The sequence below is a fragment of the Tursiops truncatus genome, chromosome 10 (assembly GCF_011762595.2).
Source record: "Tursiops truncatus isolate mTurTru1 chromosome 10, mTurTru1.mat.Y, whole genome shotgun sequence".
Taxonomy (NCBI): Eukaryota; Metazoa; Chordata; class Mammalia; order Artiodactyla; family Delphinidae; genus Tursiops; species Tursiops truncatus.
In genome coordinates, this window is record NC_047043.1 from 27238395 (window position 1) to 27261603 (window position 23209).

The 23209-nt window shown below is 40.7% G+C and overlaps 1 protein-coding gene and 1 long non-coding RNA gene across 2 annotated transcripts in view; both read left to right on the top strand.

Moving 5' to 3' along the window:
- Nucleotides 1-23209, top strand: part of LOC109552527 (uncharacterized) — a 366036-nt gene that overhangs the window by 248630 nt on the left and 94197 nt on the right. The gene's annotated exons all lie outside the window — the stretch shown is intronic.
- On the top strand, nt 9809-11464 carry LOC101320705 (patched domain-containing protein 4-like). Its single transcript, XM_019949886.3, has one exon. It carries the CDS (start codon nt 10203-10205, stop codon nt 10641-10643), a length of 441 nt encoding a protein of 146 aa, XP_019805445.2. The 5' UTR covers nt 9809-10202; the 3' UTR covers nt 10644-11464.

Below are 23209 nucleotides of genomic sequence, written 5' to 3' on the forward strand. Positions count from 1 at the left end.
TGGTTTTAAAGTGCATTTCTCTAATGATGAATGATATAGAACTCTTTTCATCTGATTGTTTTCCATCCACATGTCTTCTTTAGCAAAGTATCCATTCAAGTGTTTTGCCTACTTCTTAAAAATTGGCTCTATGCTTCTTAATATTGAATTTGTAAGAGTTTTTCATATACTCTAGATAGATTTCCTTTGTCAGATATATGTTTTATAAATACTTGCTGCCAGTCTGTGACCTGCCTTTTCATTATATTATATAAAATATAATTATAATGTTAAAAATATATTAACAATATCTTTTAAAGAGCAAAATTTTCATTTTGATGAAGTGCAATTTATTGATTTATTTTCTTGTAGTTTGTATTTAAGAATCTTTGTAAGCCGATGGTTACTTAAAGTTTCACCTGTGATTTCTTCTAGAAATGTCATAGGTTTAGGTTTTAAATTAGTTGTATGATCTATTTTAGTTAATTAGTATATGTAGTGTCAGGTAAAGGTTGAGGCTCATTTCTTTTAAACCAGCATCACTTTTTTAAAAGATTGTGATTTATCCCATTGTATTGCCTTGGCACCTTTGCCAAAAATCAATTGATCATGTAAGTGTGTATTTCTACTCTTTATGCTATACCTTTGATCTGTGTATCTACCTTTGCTTCAATACCTCACTGCCTTGATTACTATAACATTGTAAGTCTTGAAGTCGGGTACAGTAGGTTCTTCTTTTGTTCTTTTTCAGAGTTGTTCTTGCTATTATATGTTCCTTGTATATCCATATGAATTTTAGCATCAATTTGCTGAATAAAGCCTACTGAGCATTATTGAACTGACAGATTGATTTGAAGAGAGTTAATAGTTAATAAGAGTTAATAGTTACTGATATTCCATATTATGATTCATGAGCATGACGTGTTACTCCATTTACTTAGGTCTTCTTTAATTTCTCTAAGGAATATTTTGCAATTTTAAGTTTAAAGAAATAATCTCTTAGTATTTTAGTTTATTGAGGCTATCTGTTTCCTATTATGTCATTTAGGCTGGGAGCAAAATTTTCCTTAATTATTATTTTCTTATTTCTTTAGTATTGGTTAGGTTTACTGTTTGCCATAGATTTTACAAGATATTATAGATTTTAAGGATCTGGGTTGTGTTATTTTCCTCTAAAATATGGTTTGTTCTGGAAGATACGTAAATTCCTAGTAGTTGATCTTGTCAATTCCTAGTTGATCTTGTCAACACTTGCATTTTTAGCTTCATAAAGGGGAGTTTATTTCAACTCTGCCCTTACTCCTAACGTATGGTTCTTCCTCCTAGGGTGTGGTCTTTGGTGTCTCTACTAAAAGATGAAGGTTTCTTCACTTTTGCCACTGCTAAATTCTAGCATGTCTTCAGGACTTTGTGGCTTCTGAAATTGCTACTCAGCTTCCCAGAGTACATCCTTGTACAAGGCCAGCTTAGGAAACAGCCAAGTGCATTAAAGCTTGTTTTTCTTCAGTTTACTGCCCCTTGCCCACCCACAAAAATCAGAGCTGTCTTGAGTCCTAAACTGAATGTCTGACATTTTTATGGATCTTATTTCCCTAAATAGAGCCTTTAAAACACCCTCGGAGAGATAGCCTGCTGGTATGCGGGGCTTATTTTCTGAGCTTTCCATTGAGGCTCATCACCTTGGGTTGGTTGCTCTCCAAAGCCTGCAAGTGAAAGGTATTTTGTATATTTTGTCCAGCTTTTATAGTTGTTTATAGTCAGAAGATAAGCTAATTTGTCAAGGCAAGAACAGAAATACTATTTTTCTTTTCAAATGCAAATGTATCATTTATCAGCTCAAAACTCCTATGTTGCCTTCCATTTTTCTTCACAGCGCACCTGATATATCCAGTATTGTCTGACCCCTGCTTGCTTCCTTTACTTCCTTTATTTTACGTCTTCCCAACACACACACATTATACACACCATGCTCAGTCAGAAGGGCTTATTTCACTTACTGGGGTGAGTTGATCCCTTACTCATGATGACTTTTGTGTGTGTCTTGTGTTCCATTTACTTGAAATGCTTTCCCCACACCCTCTTTGGCATGTTAGTTAAAATTCATCTTTCCGAGAACGTATCAAATATCCTTTCATGACCCCTTCTTTGAATACATCATTTCCCACTGTTAACAGGCCTCCATACTCCCTTACTTTTTTCCTTCAGAGTACTTACTACACTTTGTAGTTAGTTGTTTTTGTTTGTTTGCTTTTGCTTTTGTTTTACTTAATATCTGCTTTTTCCCTTCTGGAGGCAGGGACTATATGCGTTTTGCACGCACAGAATCTAGTCCAGGCAGTCCTTACTTCTCACAGCTCTGATATACAAATATTTTAGTTACCACTGAAATCAGTAGATAACACCAGTCCACAGACGACATGGTTCCAATTTTAGTTACTACCATGTATTAACTGGGAAGAATTACATAAAGTGCAAACATCATTGCTAACTCTTTTTTTTTTTTTTTTTTGCGGTACGTGGGCCTCTCACTGTTGTGGCCTCTCCCGTTGCGGAGCACAGGCTCCGGACGCGCAGGCTCAGCGGCCATGGCTCACGGGCCCAGCCGCTCCGCGGCATGTGGGATCTTCCCGGGCCGGGGCACGAACCCGTGTCCCCTGCATCGGCAGGCGGACTCCCAACCAGTGCGCCACCAGGGAAGCCCCATTGCTAACTCTTTAATCCACGAATCACTCTGTGAATAACGGATGTGCCTGTTTTTTCCAACGTCTGTCATTGAGTGGTCATTGCGTATCTCTTATTCAGTTCAGGTACAGACAGCACAGCATGTAATTACATTGCCTTTGCCTCTCAGTGACAAACCCACATGACATTTTGCAAAAATGCATAATTGGAAAAGAGAGTTGGCCAACAAAGAAAAAGTGCCACTAAGAAATAAAAGCGATGATGCTGGAAGTGCAACTCAGATGGCACATAAATGGAGTTTTCTATAGAAGAGATAACGGATGCGGGAGTGTTGATGCCGTTTCCCTTCTGTAGACATGAGATATGCAGTCAGAGGAATTTAGTAAAGGTGAACTTATGGAGATGAATGAAGAAAGTGGTTGTGATAAAAGGCTAAAGTTTTCCTAAAGGAAATGGCACTGGCAAAAATCTTCATAATTAAAGGAAGTCTGAGAGATATTTCACAACATTAGAAGTGCAAAGGATGAAATATTGGAAGCTGATCCCAGCTGTCTTAGTCAGCTTGGGCTTTCATAGCAAAGTACTGTAGACTAAGCAGCTTGTGAACAACAGAAATTTATTTCTCATAGATCTGGAGGCTGAAGTTCAAGATCAGGGTGACAGCATGGTCGGATTCTGGTGAGAACCCTCTTCTGGGTTGCAGATGGCTGACTTCTTGTACCCTCACATAGCAGGAAGAGAGATAGCTAGCTCTCTGGCCTCTTCTTATGAGGGTATTAATCCTATTCATGAGGGCTCCACCTTCTTGACCTGATTACCTCCCAGAGGCCCCACCTCCAAATTCAGTAATATTGGGATTAGTGTTTCACATGAATTTTGGGGGGACACAAACATTCAGTCCATTGTACCAACTTAGAAGTATGACAATGACAATTCACCAAGGCATGGAGAAGATGCTCAATACTTACTCTAAGGTTTTTAAAAAAGAAAATTTAATTGTTAATATTTAAAAGTACAATAGCGTTTTAAATAACAATATACTGGGCTTCCCTGGTGGCGCAGTGGTTGAGAGTCCACCTGCTGATGCAGGGGACACGAGTTCGTGTCCCGGTCCGGGAAGATCCCACATGCCGCAGAGTGGCTGGGCCTGTGAGCCATGGCCGCTGAGCCTGCGCGTCCAGAGCCTGTGCTGCGCAACGGGAGAGGCCACAACAGTGAGAGGCCCGCGTACCACAAAAAAAAAGTACTGAATAAATACTAGTTTTATTTTTTTCATTTTCCCATATATCTATAATGGACAGTAAGAGAGTATTTAATGGTTTAGGGATGCTGAAAAGCTAGACTTTGCAGGGCAAAAGTAGAGTGAAAGAAACCAAGTGAGGGCTTAGAAATCTGCATGTGGATTCCCCATACATGATTTGGCAAGGGCTAAGTTTTAGATGTGCAGGGCAAGACTTTGGAAACTCTAGCAGAGATTATTTGCTGCATGCCTATGATGTAAGAAGATATGCAATGCAGGGAAACTTTGTGGTGTCAACCAAACTCCAGTAGAGACACTGTGCTGAGTACCTCTGGTATCAGCTAAAAGTCCATAAGGTTTACAGTTTGAGAGTAATGACCACGCTGTAGGTGGAACTAGATGCCATTATTAATCTTTTAAAATTTTATCGGAGAACTATTAAAATGAGAAGCAGGTTTATTATATAAAATATAGAATCAAAACTTTTAGGTGTGAGGTGCTATCTCATTGTGGTTTTGATTTGCATTTCCCTGATGGTTAGCAATGTTGAACATCTTTTCATGTTCCTATTGGTCAACTGCATTTCCTCTTTGGAAAAAATGTCTGTTCAGGTTTTCTGCCCATTTTTTAATCGGGTTGTTTGTTTTTTTGATGTTGAGTTGTATGAGCTATTTATATATTTCGGCTATTTACTCCTTATTGGTTATCATTTGCAAATATTTTCTCCCATTCAGTAGATTGTCTTTTCATTTTGTCAGTGGTTTCCTTCACTGTGCAAAAGCTTTTAAGTTTAATTAGGTCCCATTTGTTTATTTTTGCTTTTATTTCCTTTGCTTTAGGAGACATATAGAAAAATATTGCTATGATTTATGTCAAAGAGTGTTCTGTGTTTTCCTCTAGGAGTTTTATGGTTTCTGGCTTTACATTTAGGTTTGTGTTTATTTTTGTATATGGTGTTAGAGAATGTTCTAATGTCATCCCTTTACATGTGGCTGTCTAATTTTCCCAGCACCTCTTATTGAAGAGACTGCCTTTTCTCCATTGTATATTCTTGCCTCCTTTGTCATAGATTAATTGACCATAAGTGTGTGGGCTTATTTCTGTGCTCTCTTTTTGAACATTGTTTTCTATTGTGATTGGTTACTAGAAACTTTGTTCCTTTATAAGATAATAGCACTGTGTATGCTTACTTGTTTGTAGCCAGTTGGCTAGGAAGCTATAAGGTTGTGCTGCTATGAAGAAAACTTAAGTTTTGTTTAAGGTCAGAGTTATCATTTCAAGGGAATCAGGACAGTTTTGTGACTATGAGTTATTGGTCTAGGGGACTATTCAAATTGTGGCCTCCGTTTTGGTTTCTGATTTGCATTAGGAAGCCCATTTTTGGAATGTTGGTTCCAAATCTCCTCAGGCACTTCCCAGGCGTAATCTGAAACCAGCCCCTGTAGGTGAAGGGCATGGAGAGACCAAAGAAAGAGGCAGAAGTCTCTAGATTGGCAGGTGGCAGCTTTAATAAACAAGGGAACTTACTTACAAGGCTTGTCTTGAGCACCAAAAGACGAGTAGATCTCTACATTAGCTTGCCAGAATCTGAAAATTTATATAGAGGCTTTAAATATGTGCAGTCACGTACAGTTGAGATAGTCCCATCATCAAGTTATTAACTCAGGGCTGTATCCTTGGGGCAGCTTCTGGGAGTGGAGAAGGCAAAGGGAATGCACATTCTGAGGACAGGGGAGCAGGTGAGGAGCCTCCAGTTGCCCAGGTCAAGCTCCAGGGTTCAACTGGTGGTCATGCCTTTTTGATGACTTCCCTCAACGTGGTTATATCTAGGAAATATTCTTGCCTTATTAGAATTTGTGGAAGTCATGGATTACCATAATCATAGATTTTAAAAAATACTTTAACTGTAATAACCATAATGGTGAAATATTAGCAAAATTAATCATATGTGGTTTTTTTCTGTTACAACAAATGTACACAATCCATTAAGAATTTTAAATTACAAAATGTATAAAATTTTAATTCAGATTCTTAAATATCCTCAAGAATAGACAGCTATCATTTTATAAGTGGACATTACCTTGAAATTCTTTTTGTCTTCATTTTACATTAAGGAGAATGAATTCTATAGAGGCAAAGGGATTTGCACACAGCTTCAGATCTCTTTTGTGATGACACCTTAAATCAATCCTGACTCCCAATCCTTAGTGGAGACTTAAAATCGATGTTGTTTCTATTTCACTTTATTCTCTAAGCTCTGTATCCAGCGGCATAATTCGGCATCACAATGAAGAGAACTTCTCTGCACCAAGATTCTGAGCAAATGGTGTCGATGGGGCTAGCGTTTCATTTTGCACGTCTCCAGTCCTATTCTCTTCCCACTCCTCTAACTGTACCTCATATAAATGGCACGTTTCTGTTGCCACAGGTAAAAGGCGCCAGAAATTGGTGCCCTGTATCTACGACTTGGAAAGGAAGAAAAAAAGGCTGATTTGCAGACAATTTTGGGAAAACCATGGTTGAACAGCAAAATTTGGAGGAATTTCAGCCAAATTAGTAATGTTTTTTACAACTTTGTTGAGAGATCCTTGACCAAATGTCCACCAAACCCCTGTCGTCTGACCTGAAATCCCATGCACTTTTTCTTTTTAACATCTTTATTGGCGTATAATTGCTTTACAATGTTGTATTAGTTGCTGCTGTAAAACAAAGTGAATCAGCTATATGTGTACATATATCCCCATATCTCCTCCCTCTTGCGTCTCCCTCTCACCCTCCCTATCCCACCCCTCTAGGTGGTCACAAAGCACCGAGCTGATCTCTCTGTGCTATGCGGCTGCTTCCCACTAGCTATCTGTTTTACATTTGGTAGTGTATATATGTCCATGCCACTCTCTCACATCGTCCCACCTTACCCTTCCCCCTCCCCGTGTCCTCAAGTCCATTCTCTACGTCTGCATCTTTATTCCTGTCCTGCCTCTAGGTTCTTCAGAATTTTTTTTTTTTTTTGGATTCCGTATATATGTGTTAGCATATGGTATTTGTTTTCCTTTTTCTGACTTACTCACTCTGTATGACAGTCTCTAGGTCCATCCACCTCACTACAAATAACTCAATTTCATTTCTTTTTATGGCTGAGTAATATTCCATTGTATATGTGTGCCACATCTTCTTTATCCATTCATCTGTCGATGGACATTTAGTTTGCTTCCATGTCCTGGCTATTGTAAACAGAGCTGCAGTGAACATTGTGGTACATGACTCTTTTTGAATTATGGTTTTCTCAGGGTATATGTCCAGTAGTGGGATTGCTGGGTCATATGGTAGTTCTATGTTTAGTTTTTTAAAGACCCTCCATACTGTTCTCCATCCATCGTGGCTGTATCAATTTACATTCCCACCAACAGTGCAAGAGGGTTCCCTTTTCTCCACACTCTCTCCAGCATTTATTGTTGGCAGATTTTTGATAATGGCCATTCTGATTGGTGTGAGGTGATACCTCATTGTAGTTTTGATTTGCATTTCTCTAATGATTAGTGTTGTTGAGCATCCTTTCATGTGTTTGTTGGCAATCTGTGTATGTTCATTGGAGAACTGTCTGTCTAAGTCTTTTGACCATTTTTTGATTGGGTTGTTTTTTTGTTATTGAGTCGTATGAGCTATTTGTACATTTTGGAAATTAAGCCCTTGTTGGTCACATCATTTGCAAATATTTTCTCCTAGTCCACAGGTTTTCTTTTCATTTTGTTTATGGTTCCTTTGCTGTGCAAAAGCTTGTAAGTTTGATTAGGTCCCATTCATTTATTTTTGCTTTTTTATTGTCTGTTGCCTTTGTAGACTGACCTAAGAAAACATTGGTAAGATTTATGTCAGAGAATATTTTGCCTATGTTCTCTTCTAGGAGTTTTATGGTGTTGTGTCTTATATTTAAGTCTTTAAATCATTTTGAGTTTATTTTTGTGCATGGCGTGAAGGTGTGTTCTAACTTCATTGATTTACATGCGGCTGTCCAACTTTCCCAAGAGTTAGTATTTTTTAACCTAGATGTGTCTGCTCGTGGAGTTCACTACTCTTATATATCCCTTTATTACTATGACTGAAATCAGAGCTGGATACTGCTTTTATTCTCACATATGCAAGTTGTACATTCAAGAATTACCATGCTTCGCTTCTAGTGTATGCACTCAGATTTCATCATCACCAAGTCCTATCTGTTTTGTTCTTATACAGTCATCCCTTGTATCTGCATGGACTTGGTTCCAGGACTCCCACTGATACCAAAATCTGTGGATGCTCAATCCTTTATATAAAATGGCACAGTATTTGCATATAATCTATGCAGTCCTCCTGTATACTTCCTTTTTTTTTTTTTTTTTTTGCGGTACGCGGGTCTCTCACTGTTGTGGCCTCTCCCGTTGCGGAGCACAGGCTCCGGACGCGCAGGCTCAGCAGCCATGGCTCACAGGCCCAGCCACTCCGCGGCATGTGGGATCTTCCCAGACCAGGGCACGAACCCGTGTCCCCTGCATCGGCAGGCGGACTCTCAACCACTGCGCCATCAGGGAAGCCCTGTATATATATTTTATATATTTGCTTATATCTATATATCTTTTGAATCTATATGTACCTTTTTGTATATATATAGAAAGACACATATTCTTGCTTTTAACTTTTACTATAAAAGTTTCAAATATATAAACGGAATATTAAAGTGAACTACTATGTGCCTCAAGATAGTTAAAACTGTTAAAATATGAATCTGCAAATGCCCAGAGCACACTCTTCTAATGCTTTAGAGGTAGTCCTGCCAAGGTTGAAGTGATTGAACCCTCCAGAAGTCTGATTTTTCCTTTCACAAAAAATAAATGTCTCATGTTTCCCCATCAGTCAAACGCAATTGTGAGCCTCTTTGCCACTTCCCCTTTTCCTCTTGTCTCAATGTTTGTAACTTTCCTCTTGTTGGTTTGTAACTAACAATGTAGCCAGTTTGCTGCTGGATTTCAGCTCAGAGCAGGAAAGTAGCTCAGCATCCCAACTACCCACCTTCAGGGAGCCAAACAGAGTGCAGAGGCGGAGTTAAGGCTTGGCTCAGGGGAGAACCAACTGAGGTGGCGGAGGGCGCCCAGGGGATGACGGTTCAGCTTTAAGAACTCTTTCTTTTTAGTCCTGATGAGCATAAAGAATTGCGTACCTGCAGGGCATACATTTGATCGCTAGGTGCTGGCACCAACTGCCAAGGCCGCTGCTCCAGGGCCCTCTCCTCTGGGGAGAGCCCATGCGCCCCGGCAGAGATTCCACTTCTGTGCAGTCCGCAGCTGCGGGTTTTGAGCGGTGTATTGCAAAGAACCTGCACACACTGACTTATTAAAAATGCAGCATAGCCCTGTCTGCTGCTTGTCATCCAATCAAAACAAAATTAGTGTGTAGAGGATATTGGAACGTGTTCAAAGTTGTCTTCTCAAGTCCGCCTTCCACCAGCCTCTCTGGCTCTAAAAAGCCCATAATTTATTGGGCCATCATCCTCATTTCATTGATTCTTCCATTTCCTTGCCAAGGGAGGAGGTGGCAACAACAACAACAAAAATTCTTACCAAAAAATGACTATTCTTTAAAGAGTATTTCGCTTTTTTCACCACCCACTCCTCTCTGACCCCCTCTAGTGGGACAGGTATTAACATGTTTACGGAGTCCCATTTTACAGAGTTCTAGTTAGGAAACGCAGTTCATCCGGGAGGAGAGGAAATCCACTCAGGTGGACCGGTCCACACTGGCCACCTCCCCCGAGGAGGGTGGGCGAACCTGCCGGAATGGGTGGGGGTAGGAGGGTTGCCTTGAGATGGAGACTTAAAGATCCGGGGGCTCAGGCAGGGAGCGCAGCGGAAACCGGGGTCTGAGGCCGCAGGAAACGGGCAGTTTAAGAATTTGCTAACCCTTTGGGACTTCCCTAGAGGTCCCATGGTTAAGACTCCGCGCTTCAACTGCAGGGGGAGCAGGGTCCATCCTTGGTTAGGGAACTAAGATCCCGCATGCCCCGCCGCCGGCCAAAAAAAAAAAAAGAGAGAGAGAAAAGAATTTGCTGTCTCGTAGCACCTGCTGCTGTGTGTGAAAAAGTGCAAAGAGAGTGTGCCAGAGAAGCACCTGGAAAAGCGCTGGCGCGAGATAAAGGGACGGCGGAGGGCTAGGTGTGGATTGCTGGCATGGCGGCGATGAGACCGCGAGGTGGGCGATCGTGAAGCCAGGTGACCGTGACGAGTGAGAGGGTCTGGTGCTGCACCTGTCACTGTGCTAGACCTGGTAGAGGATGCTGCGGCAGGTGCTTCGCAGAGGGTTCCAGTCGTCCTGCCACAGGCTGGGCTCGTGCGTGAGCCGGCACCCGGTCTTTTTCCTCACCGTGCCCGCGGTCCTGACCATCACCTTCGGCCTCGGCGCGCTCAACCGCTTCCAGCCCAAGGGCGACCTGGAGCGCCTGGTCGCTCCCAGCCACAGCCTGGCCAAGATCGAGCGCAGCCTGGCCAGCAGCCTTTTCCCCCTGGACCAGTCCAAAAGCCAGCTCTATTCAGACTTACACACCCCCGGGAGGTATGGCAGGGTGATCCTCCTCTCCCCACCCGGGGACAATATTTTGCTCCAGGCTGAGGGGATCCTGCAGACCCACCGAGCCGTGCGCTTCTGCCAGTTAAAGAGGCAGCACTTCATTTCTTGCCCTAAACAAGCAGAGAAAACGCAGAGGTTTCATCTTTAAGACACAGAAGACAATTGCTTCTTTCATTGGAGGAGAAGGTGTGGATAAATTTGGAAGGAAAAACTAAAGTAAAACAATATCAAAGGCACAATTATATATTTATTAGAGGTTGGTTAGTTACTGGAAGGTGGATCGTGAGCCTTCAGCGTTGCCAGGGACTTTATTTCCCTTGCCAAGAGAAATAAACACGTAGCTACCAGCAGCCTGGCTAGAATTTGGTACTGAGTGTCCGTACTGATGTATGCCTGTGTGACGGTCAATACTAAGCTTTGACTATAATTGGGATTCCATGAATTTATGTGTGACTGTAGTAGGAATCCCACCAATCACGTATATTTGTGTTTGCATGCAAAACTAGCTGCTCCCTAGGTCTAAATGGAAATAATCATATGCTACATGCTAGGGTTGGTAAACTTGACCATAAGCAAATATTTTAGGCTTTGCAGACCACACACTATCTTTGTCATATAGTCTTGTTTGTTTTTTCCTTCTCTTTTCCTTTTTCTCTTTATTGTTTTTAACAATACTTTAAAAGTGAAAAAAAAAAAAAATCAACTCGCAGGCCACACAAAATCATGCCAGGGGTCATATCTGGACCCCAGACCATAGTTTGCTAATCTCTGAAATAGAAGTTTGTATATAATCAGAGGGGTTTATCTTCCTTTTTAACTATTCTATGACTTTAGTGTGAAAATGTGTTTCCTCTTCATTTTCTAATCCCTTTTACTGTGCCCTCTAAGACTCAGCTTGCCTGGACACCTGACCATTTGTTTTGTTTGTTTGTTTGTTTGTTTTGCGGTACTCCGGCCTCTCACTGTTGTGGCCCCTCCCGTTGCGGAGCACAGGCTCCGTACGCCCAGGCTCAGCGGCCATGGCTCACGGGCCCAGCCGCTCCGCGGCACGCGGGATCCTCCCAGACCGGGGCACGAACCCGTGTCCCCTGCATCGGCAGGTGGACCCTCAACCACTGCGCCACCAGGGAAGCCCAAGAGTTCACTTTTATAGTTGTAATTCCAATGTTATATAGAAGTTCATTGAACAACTTCAGCAAAAGACATCAGAGACTCAAACTAGGATTATGTAAGTAGAAATGAGAAAAAGTGAAGTCAACAGAGAGATACTGTGAATGTGGAATAATCAGGTTTGGCAACTGGTTGGATGTAGGGAGCAAAAAGAAATAATTAAAATGATCCCAATTTAGAACTGGCTGACTAGAAGAATTATAAATAAATACGAAAAGCTCGTGTTTTTACAGAAGGGATGAATTCAGCTTTGGACATGTAGTCATTCATCAGGAAATCCATGTCAAAATAATCAGCTGGATGTATACTAGTGTTGAAATGATTACCAGTTGTGATTTTGATTATAGGTTAGCTCTGCCTACAACGTTAATCAGAGATGTTTTTTATGACTTGGAGATGACGTACATAAAAGTATACGTTTCAGAATTCTGTGCAATGTGAGGAAAATATCCTCACAGACGAGCAGTCAGGTTTCAGGAGACTGAAAAAATAAATCAAAGGTCCATCACTTCTGAGCATTCTTTAAACTGAGAAGTTTACTTTCTTTTTTTAATTTTGTTTTGTTTATCAGTTTTCAGACTTCAGTAACCCAGATTTTTTTTTTTAATTTTTATTGGAGTCTAGTTGATTTACAAGGTTATGTTAATTTCAGGTATACAGCAAAGTGAATCTGTTATACATATACATATATCCACTCTTTTTTAGATTCTTTTCCCATGTAGGCCATTACAGAGTATTTTCTTTTTTTTTTATTTTAACATCTTTATTGGAGTATAATTGCTTTACAATGGTATGTTACTTTCAGCTTCACAGCAAAATGAATCAGTTATATATATACATATGTTCCCATATCTCTTCCCGCTTGCGTCTCCCTCCCTGCCACCCTCCCTATCCCACCCCTCCAGGCAGTCACAAAGCACCGAGCTGATCACCCTGTGCTATGCGGCTGCTTCCCACTAGCTATCTACCTTACGTTTGGTAGTGTATATATGTCCATGCCTCTCTCTCGCTTTGTCACAGCTTACCCTTCCCCCTCCCCATATCCTCAAGTCCATTCTCTAGTAGGTCTGTGTCTTCATTCCTGTCTTACCCCTAGGTTCTTCATGACATTTTTTTTTCTTAAATTCCATATATATGTGTTAGCATACGGTATTTGTCTCTCTCGTTCTGACTTACTCTGTATGACAGACTCTAGGTCTATCCACCTCATTACAAATAGCTCAATTTCGTTTCTTTTTATGGCTGAGTAATATTCCATTGTATATATGTGCCACATCTTCTTTATCCATTCATCCGAGGATGGACACTTAGGTTGTTTCCATCTCCGGGCTATTGTAAATAGAGCTGCAGTGAACATTGTGGTACATGACTCTTTTTGAATTATGGTTTTCTCAGGGTATATGCCCAGTAGTGGGATTGCTGGGTCATATGGTAGCTCTATTTGTAGTTTTTTAAGGAACCTCCATACTGTTCTCCACAGTGGCTGTATCAATTTACATTCCCACCAACAGTGTAAGAGGGTTCCCTTTTCTCCACACCCTCTCCAGCATTTATTGTCTCTAGATTTTTTGATGATGGCCATTCTGACTGGTGTGAGATGATATCTCATTGTAGTTTTGATTTGCATTTCTCTAATGATTAGTGATGTTGAGCATTCTTTCATGTGTTTGTTGGCACTCTGTATATCTTCTTTGGAGTAATGTCTATTTAGGTCTTCTGCCCATTTTTGGATTGGGTTGTTTGTTTTTTTGTTATTAAGCTGCATGAGCTGCTTATAAATTTTGGAGATTAATCCTTTGTCAGTTGCTTCATTTGCAAATATTTTCTCCCATTCTGATGGTTGTCTTTTGGTCTTCTTTATGGTTTCCTTTGCTGCGCAAAAGCTTTGAAGTTTCATTAGGTCCCATTTCTTTACTTTTGTTTTTACTTTCATTTCTCTAGGAGGTGGGTCAAAAAGGACCTTGCTGTGATTTATGTCATAGAGTGTCCTGCCTATGTTTTCCTCTAAGAGTTTGATAGTTTCTTGCCTTACACTTAGGTCTTTAATCCATTTTGAGCTAATTTTTGTGTATGGTGTTAGGGAGTGATCTAATCTCATACTTTTACATGTAGCTGTCCAGTTTTCCCAGCACCACTTATTGAAGAGGCTGTCCTTTCTCCACTGTACATTCCTGCCTCCTTTGTCAAAGATAAGGTGGCCATATGTGCGTGGGTTTATCTCTGGGCTTTCTATCCTGTTCCATTGATCTATATTTCTGTTTTTCTGCCAGTACCATAGTGTCTTGATTACTGTAGCTTTGTAGTATAGTCTGAAGTCAGGGAGCCTGATTCCTCCAGCTCCATGTTTCATTCTCAAGATTGCTTTGGCTATTCGGGGTCTTTTGTGTTTCCATACAAATTGTGAAATTTTTTGTTCTAGTTCTGTGAAAAATGCGAGTGGTAGTTTGATAGGGATTGCATTGAATCTGTAGATTGCTTTGGGTAGTAGAGTCATTTTCACAGTGTTGATTCTTCCGATCCAAGAACATGGTATATCTCTCCATCTATTTGTATCATCTTTAATTTCTTTCATAAGTGTCTTATAATTTTCTGCATACAGGTCTTTTGTTTTATTACGTAGGTTTATTCCTATGGGAGTGTTTTCTTGATTTCACTTTCAGATTTTTCATCATTAGTGTATACGAATGCCAGAGATTTCTGTGCATTAATTTTGTATCCTGCCACTTTACCAAATTCATTGATTAGCTCTGGTAGTTTTCTGGTAGCATCTTTAGGATTCTCTATGTATAGTATCATGTCATCTGCAAAGAGTAACAGCTTTACTTCTTCTTTTCCGATTTGGATTCCTTTTATTTCCTTTTCTTCTCTGATTGCTGTGGCTAAAACTTCCAAAACTATGTTGAATAAGAGTGGTGAGAGTGGGCAACCTTGTCTTGTTCCTGATGTTAGTGGAAATGCTTTCAGTTTTTCACCATTGAGGATGATGTTGGCTGTGGGTTTGTCATATATGGCCTTTATTATGTTGAGGAAAGTTCCCTCTATGCCTACTTTCTGCAGGGTTTTTATCATAAATGGGTGTTGAACTTTGTCAAAAGCTTTCTCTGCATCTATTGAGATGATCATATGGTTTTTCTCCTTCAGTTTGTTAATACGGTGTATCACATTGATTGACTTGCGTATATTGAAGAATCCTTGCATTCCTGGAATAAACCCCACTTGATCATGGTGTATGATCCGTTTAATGTGCTGTTGGATTCTGTTTGCTAGTATTTTGTTGAGGATTTTTGCATCTATGTTCATCAGTGATATTGGCCTGTAGTTTTCTTTCTTTGTGACATCCTTGTCTGGTTTTGGTATCAGGGTAATGGTGGCCTCATAGAATGAGTTGGGGAGTGTTCCGCCCTCTGCTATATTTTGGAAGAGTTTGAGAAGGATAGGTGTTAGCTCTTCGCTAAATGTTTGATAGAATTCACCTGTGAAGCCATCTGGTCCTGGGCTTTTGTTTGTTGGAAGATTTTTAATCACAGTTTCAATTTCAGTGCTTGTGATTGGTCTGTTCATATTTTCTATTTCTTCCTGATTCAGTCTTGGCAGGTTGTGCCTTTCTAAGAATTTGTCCATTTCTTCCAGGTTGTCCATTTTATTGGCATAGAGTTGCTTGTAGTAATCTCTCATGATCTTTTGTATTTCTGCAGTGTCAGTTGTTACTTCTCCTTTTTCATTTCTAATTCTATTGATTTGAGTCTTCTCCCTTTTTTTCTTGATGAGTCTGGCTAATGGTTTATCAATTTTGTTTATCCTTTCAAAGAACCAGCTTTTAGTTTTATTGATCTTTGCTATCGTTTCCTTCATTTCTTTTTCATTTATTTCTGATCTGATTTTTATGATCTCTTTCCTTCTGCTAACTTTGGGGTTTTTTTGTTCTTCTTTCTCTAATTGCTTTAGGTGCAAGGTTAGGTTGTTTATTCGAGATGTTTCCTGTTTCTTAAGGTAGGATTGTATTGCTATAAACTTCCCTCTTACAACTGCTTTAGCTGCATCCCATAGATTTTGAGTCGTCGTGTCTCCATTGTCATTTGTTTCTAGGTATTTTTTGATTTCCTCTTTGATTTCTTCAGTGATCACTTCATTATTAAGTAGTGTATTGTTTAGCCTCCATGTGTTTGTATTTTTTACAGATCTTTTCCTGTAATTGATATCTAGTCTCATTGCGTTGTGGTCGGAAAAGATACTTGATACAATTTCAATTTTCTTAAATTTACCAAGGCTTGATTTGTGACCCAAGATATGATCTCTCCTGGAGAATGTTCCATGAGCACTAGAGAAAAATGTGTATTCTGTTGTTTTTGGAACGAATGTCCTATAAATATCAATTAACTCCATCTCGTTTAATGTATCAGTTAAAGCTTGTGTTTCCTTATTTTTTCATTTTGGATGATCTGTCAATTGGTGAAAGTGGGGTGTTAAAGTCCCCTACTATGAATGTGTTACTGTCGATTTCCCTTTTTATGGCTGTCAGTATTTGCCTTATGTTTTGAGGTGCTCCTATGTTGGGTGCATAAATATTTACAATTGTTATATCTTCTTCTTGGATCGATCCCTTGATCATTATGTAGTGTCCTTCTTTGTCTCTTCTAATAGTGTTTGTTTTAAAGTCTATTTTGTCTGATATGAGAATTGCTACTCCAGCTTTCTTTTGGTTTCCATTTGCATGAAATACCTTTTTCCATCCCCTTACTTTCAGTCTATGTGTCTCTAGGTCTGAAGTGGGTCTCTTGTAGACAGCAAATATATGGGTCTTGTTTTTGTATCCATTCAGCCAATCTGTGTCTTTTGGTGGGAGCATTTAGTCCATTTACATTTAAGGTAATTATCGATATGTGTGTTCCCATTCCCATTTTCTTAATCGTTTTGGGTTCGTTATTGTAGGTCTTTTCCTTCTCTTGTGTTTCTTGTCTAGAGAAGTTCCTTTAGCATTTGTTGTAAAGCTGGTTTGGTGGTGCTGAACTCTCTCAGCTTTTGCTTGTCTGTAAAGGTTTTAATTTCTCCATCAAATCTGAATGAGATCCTTGCTGGGTAGAGTAATCTTGGTTGCAGGTTTTTCTCCTTCAACACTTTCAATATGTCCTGCCACTCCCTTCTGGCTTGCAGAGTTTCTGCTGAAAGATCAGCTGTTAACCTTATGGGGATTCCCTTGTGTGTTATTTGTTGTTTTTCCCTTGCTGCTTTTAATATGTTTTCTTTGTATTTAATTTTTGACAGTTTGATTAATATGTGTCTTGGCGTATTTCTCCTTGGATTTATCCTGTATGGGACTCTCTGTGCTTCCTGGACTTGATTAACTATTTCCTTTCCCATATTAGGGAAGTTTTCAACTATAATGTCTTCAAATATTTTCTCAGTCCCTTTCTTTTTCTCTTCTTCTTCTGGAACCCCTATAATTCGAATGTTGGTGCGTTTAATGTTGTCGCAGAGGTCTCTGAGACTGTCCTCAGTTCTTTTCATTCTTTTTTCTTTATTCTGCTCTGCAGTAGTTATTTCCACTATTTGATCTTCCAGGTCACTTATCCGTTCTTCTGCCTCAGTTATTCTGCTATTGGTCCCATCTAGAGTATTTTTCATTTCATTTATTGTGTTGTTCATCATTGTTTGTTTCATCTTTAGTTCTTCTAGGTCCTTGTTAACTGATTCTTGCATTTTATTCTATTTCCAAGATTTTGGATCATCTTTACTATCATTATTCTGAACTCTTTTTCAGGTAGACTGCCTATTTCCTCTTCATTTGTTAGGTCTGGTGGGTTTTTATCTTGCTCCTTCATCTGCTGTGTGTTTTTCTGTGTTTTCATTTTGCTTATCTTACTGTGTTTGGGGTCTCCTTTTTGCAGGCTGAAGGTTTGTAGTTCCTGTTGTTTTTTATGTCTGTCCCCAGTGGCTAAGGTTGGTTCAGTGGGTTGTGTAGGCTTCCTGGTGGAGGGGACTAGTGCCTGTGTTCTGGTGGATGAGGCTGGATCTTGTCTTTCTGGTGGGCAGGTCCACGTCTGGTGGTGTGTTTTGGGGTGTCTGTAGACTTATTATGATTTTGGGCAGCCTCTCTGCTAATGGGTGGGGTTGTGTTCCTGTCTTGCTAGTTTTTTGGAATAGGATGTCCAGCACTGTAGCTTGCTGGTCATTGAGTGAAGCTGGGTGCTGGCGTTGAGTTGGAGATCTCTGGGAGATTTTCACTGTTTGATATTATGTGGAGCTGGGAGGTCTCTTGTGGACCAGTGTCCTGAAGTTGGCTCTCCCACCTCAGAGGCACAGCACTGACTCCTGGCTGCAGCACCAAGAGCCTTTCATCCACAGGGCTCCTTAATTTGGGATGATTTGTTGTCTATTCATGTATTCCACAGATGCAGGGTACATCAAGTTGATTGTGGAGCTTTAATCCACTGCTTCTGAGGCTGCTGGGAGAGATTTCCCTTTCTCTTCTTTGTTCTCACAGCTTCCAGGGGCTCAGCTTTGGATTTGGCCCCGCCTGTGCTTGTAGGTCGCCGGAGGGCGTCTGTTCTTTGCTCAGAGAGGACGGGGTTAAAGGATCCGCTGATTCGGAGGCTCTGGCTCACTCAGGCCGGGGTGGGGGGGGGGGGTAGGGAGGGTCACGGAGTGCGGGGCGGGCCTGCGGCTGCAGAGGCCGGCGTGACGTTGCTAGCCTGAGGCGCGCCGTGCGTTCTCCCGGGGGAGTTGTCCCTGGATCCCGGGACCCTGGCAGTGGCGGGCTGCACAGGCTCCCCGGAAGGGGGTGTGAAGAGTGACCTGTGTTCGCACACAGGCTTCTTGGTGGCGGCAGCAGCGGCCTTAGCGTCTCATGTCTGTCTCTGGGCTCCGCACTTTCAGCTGCGGCTCCCGCCCGTCTCTGGAGCTCTCTTAAGCAGCGTTCTTAATCCCCTCTCCTCGCGCACCAGGAAACAAAGAGGGAAGAATAAGTCTCTTGCCTCTTCGGCAGGTCCAGACTTTTCTCCGGACTCCCTCCCGGCTAGCCGCGGTGCACTAACGCCCTGCAGACTGTGTTCACACCGCCAACTTAAGTCCTCTCCCGGCGCTCCGACAGAAGCCGGAACCTCAGCTCCCAGCCCCGCCCCCCCCGGCAGGCGAGCAGACTAGCCTCTCAGCTGGTGAGTGCCGGTCGGCCCGACCCTCTGCGCTGGAACCTCTCCGCTTTGCCCTCCGCACCCCTGTTGCTGTGCTCTCCCCCGCGGCTCTGAAGCTCCCCCACTCCGCCACCCGCAGTCTCCGCCTCCGAAGCTTTCCCCTTGCGCCACCTGAAGTCTCCGCCCGCGAAGGGGCTTCCTAGTGTGTGGCCACTTTTCCTCCTTCACAGCTCTCCCACTGGTGCAGGTCCCGTCCCTATCCTTTTGTCTCTGTTTATTTTTTTCTTTTGCCCTAACCAGGTACGTGGGGGGTTCCTTGCCTTTTGGGAGGTCTGAGGTCTTCTGCCAGCGTTCAGTAGGTGCTCCGTAGGAGTTGTTCCACGCGTAGATGTATTTCTGGTGTATCTGTGGGGAGGAAGGTGATCTCCGCGTCTTACTCTTCCGCCATCTTCCCGGAAGTCCTTCCATTACAGAGTATTGAGTAAAGTTCCCTGTGCTATACAGCAGGTCCTTAATAGTTATCTATTTTATACATAATAATGTGTATGTGTCAATCTCAATCTTCCAATTTATCAAGTGGGAAGGATAACCCAGATTTTTTATGTTTCTGGAAAACATTAAGAGAATTGAATTTTGGGGGTGAAATTGATTATCTGGTTAAAACCAAGATTCGTTATGGACTCACCACAGTAGGTTTTTGCTGTTGCCATCTCATTTGCTGAGCCCTCCCTTATCCTGCAGTGGGATAAGTTCAAATTTTTCAGGTTTGAGAATATTTTAATGAAGACCTGTGGTCAATTTATGTTAGTGATGGAAGATTACTGTGTGTTTGTGTAAGAGCATGAGTAAACTTTTTTGGTTCGCTCTGGTTACCACTCATGGAATGGAGAAAACATGGTAACAGATTATGTGAGACATGAGGATTTAAACATTAAAGGATCTGAAGAAGAACATAAACTAAGAGTCGTACCCTAAGTTATCCTTTATTGAATGGCTTCTCTGTGTTAGGCACTGTGCTGCTTTTTATTTGCCTCATTTCACTTAATCCTACCAACAGCCGATGTAATATAGCCAAAAATCATGTTTTTATACCGTTCACAAAACATATGCTTCTTATTCTTTCTTTTCTCTTTTATACATAATCCCTTACTTTCTGGTGTCTCTGATGTCAAACATTTTCACTGTTTCCATAACCTGCAGGGGAAGGCATAGCAACTTGTCTGTCCCCCTCACGCCATTGTTAAACACTATCCATTTCCAGGTTTAACTTCTACTCTGGACTCGAACAGCTTTCACTCGACTGTAACTGATCTGGGAGAACAATATGGCCTCATTTTTTAGGCTTTTTTTCTTCCAAAGTATTGACCTTTCCCAGTCTTCTTTCTGCTTCACTTCCTTGAAGAAGTTGGTTCCTTTTGACCTTGAAACAATCTCCTTGAATTCCAAGTTATTCTGGAATCTCTCTTCCTTCTGATTCTTTGTGCTGTTTTGTACATGGCTTCCTTTCCTCTTCCTGTCCCTGATGATGGTCCTGTCTATAGTACTTTCTTTTTTGACACTCTGTATTTCAAGCTTTTAATAATCAGTTTCTCTTAATTAATATATCTCATCTCATAGTAGCATCTATTATGTCTCTTTTGATGACTTGTAAGTTATTTGGAGTACCAGGTGTGCACCTCAATTCCAGTCTCAGAATTTCCACTTACTGTAAGTGAACTTAACTTGGAATTAACCATTAATTTAATGCATAAAAGCTAGCTAGAGAGGATTTCTGTTGTTTTGTATCAAAATAAATTCACTTAATGCATATAAAGATGAACTGTCATTTCTCCATAGTTCATCCCAATAACCCTGTCTCCGCTTATACTATATGCATGTACTTGGGAAGAACTGTATCTTAATTATGTGGCCTCCAAGAACATATCACATGAAATGCATTTATTAAAGGGACATTAATTGAACGAACATAGGAATGAGTAAGTCAATCGTCACTTCTTATCTCTTAATCAGTTATTAACTAATAACGATTAATTATTATGCTTTCTGTGTATCAATCAAAATATTTTCTTATTTGTTGGGGCATTTTTTTAAACATCTTTATTGGAGTATAATTGCTTTACAATGGTGTGTTAGTTTCTGCTTTACAACAAAATGAATCAGTTAGGTATATACGTATGTTCCCATATCTCTTCCCCTCTTGCGTCTCCCTCCCTCACACCCTCCCTATCGCACCCATCCAGGCAGTCACAAAGCACCGAGCTGATCTCCCTGTGCTATGTGGCTGCTTCCCACTAGCTATCTACCTTATGTTTGGTAGTGTATATATGTCCATGCCTCTCTCTCGCTTTGTCACACCTTACCCTTCCCCCTCCCCATATCCTCAAGTCCATTCTCTAGTAGGTCTGTGTCTTTATTCCTGTTTTACCCCTAGGTTCTTCATGACATTTTTTTCCCTTAAATTCCATATATATGTGTTAGCATACGGTATCTGTCTCTCTCTTTCTGACTTACTTCACTCTGTATGACAGACTCTAGGTCTATCCACCTCATTACAAATAGCTCAATTTCGTTTCTTTTTATGGCTGAGTAATATTCCATTGTATATATGAGCCACATCTTCTTTATCCATTCATCCGATGATGGACACTTAGGTTGTTTCCATCTCCGGGCTATTGTAAATAGAGCTGCAATGAACATTGTGGTACATGACTCTTTTTGAATTATGGTTTTCTCAGGGTATATGCCCAGTAGTGGGATTGCTGGGTCATATGGTAGTTCTATTTGTAGTTTTTTAAGGAACCTCCATACTGTTCTCCACAGTGGCTGTATCAATTTACATTACCACCAACAGTGCAAGAGGGTTCCCTTTTCTCCACACCCTCACCAGCATTTATTGTTTCTAGATTTTTTGATGATGGCCATTCTGACTGGTGTGAGATGATATCTCATTGTAGTTTTGATTTGCATTTCTCTAATGATTAGTGATGTTGAGCATTCTTTCATGTGTTTGTTGGCAGTCTGTATATCTTCTTTGGAGAAATGTCTATTTAGGTCTTCTGCCCATTTTTGGATTGGGTTGTTTGTTTTTTTGTTATTAAGCTGCATGAGCTGCTTATAAACTTTGGAGATTAATCCTTTGTCAGTTGCTTCATTTGCAAATATTTTCTCCCATTCTGAGGGTTGTCTTTTGGTCTTGTTTATGGTCTCCTTTGCTGTGCAAAAGCTTTGAAGTTTCATTAGGTCCCATTTGTTTATTTTTGTTTTTATTTCCATTTCTCTAGAAGCTGGGTCAAAAAGGATCTTGCTGTGATTTATGTCATAGAGTGTCCTGCCTATGTTTTCCTGTAAGAGTTTGATGGTTTCTGGCCTTACATTTAGGTCTTTAATCCATTTTGAGCTTATTTTTGTGTATGGTGTTAGGGAGTGATCTAATCTCATACTTTCACATGTACCTGTCCAGTTTTCCCAGCACCACTTACTGAAGAGGCTGTCATTTCTCCACTGTACATTACTGCCACCTTTATCAAAGATAAAGTGACCATATATGCGTGGGTTTATCTCTGGGCTTTCTATCCTGTTCCATTGATCTATCTTTCTGTTTTTGTGCCAGTACCATACTGTCTTGATTACTGTAGCTTTGTAGCATAGTCTGAAGTCAGGGAGCCTGATTCCTCCAGCTCCGTTTTTTATTCTCAAGATTGCTTTGGCTATTCGGGGTCTTTTGTGTTTCCATACAAATTGTGAAATTTTTTGTTCTAGTTCTGTGAAAAATGCCAGTAGTAGTTTGATAGGGATTGCATTGAATCTGTAGATTGCTTTGCGTAGTAGAGTCATTTTCACAATGTTGATTCTTCCAGTCCAAGAACATGGTATATCTCTCCATCTATTTGTATCATCTCTAATTTCTTTCATCAGTGTCTTATAATTTTCTGCATACAGGTCTTTTGTCTTATTAGGTAGGTTTATTCCTAGGTATTTTATTCTTTTTGTTGCAGTGGTAAATGGGAGTGTTTTCTTGATTTCACTTGCAGATTTTTCATCGTTAGTGTATAGGAATGTAGGAGATTTCTGTGCATTAATTTTGTATCCTGCTACTTTACCAAATTCATTGATTAGCTCTAGTATTTTTCTGATAGCATCTTTAGGATTCTCTATGTATAGTATCATGTCATCTGCAAAGAGTGACAGCTTTACTTCTTCTTTTCCGATTTGGATTCCTTTTATTTCCTTTTCTTCTCTGATTGCTGTGGCTAAAACTTCCAAAACTATGTTGAATAAGAGTGGTGAGAGTGGGCAACCTTGTCTTGTTCCTGATCTTAGTGGAAATGCTTTCAGTTTTTCACCATTGAGGACGATGTTGGCTGTGGGTTTGTCATATATGGCCTTTATTATGTTGAGAGGAAAGTTCCCTCTATGC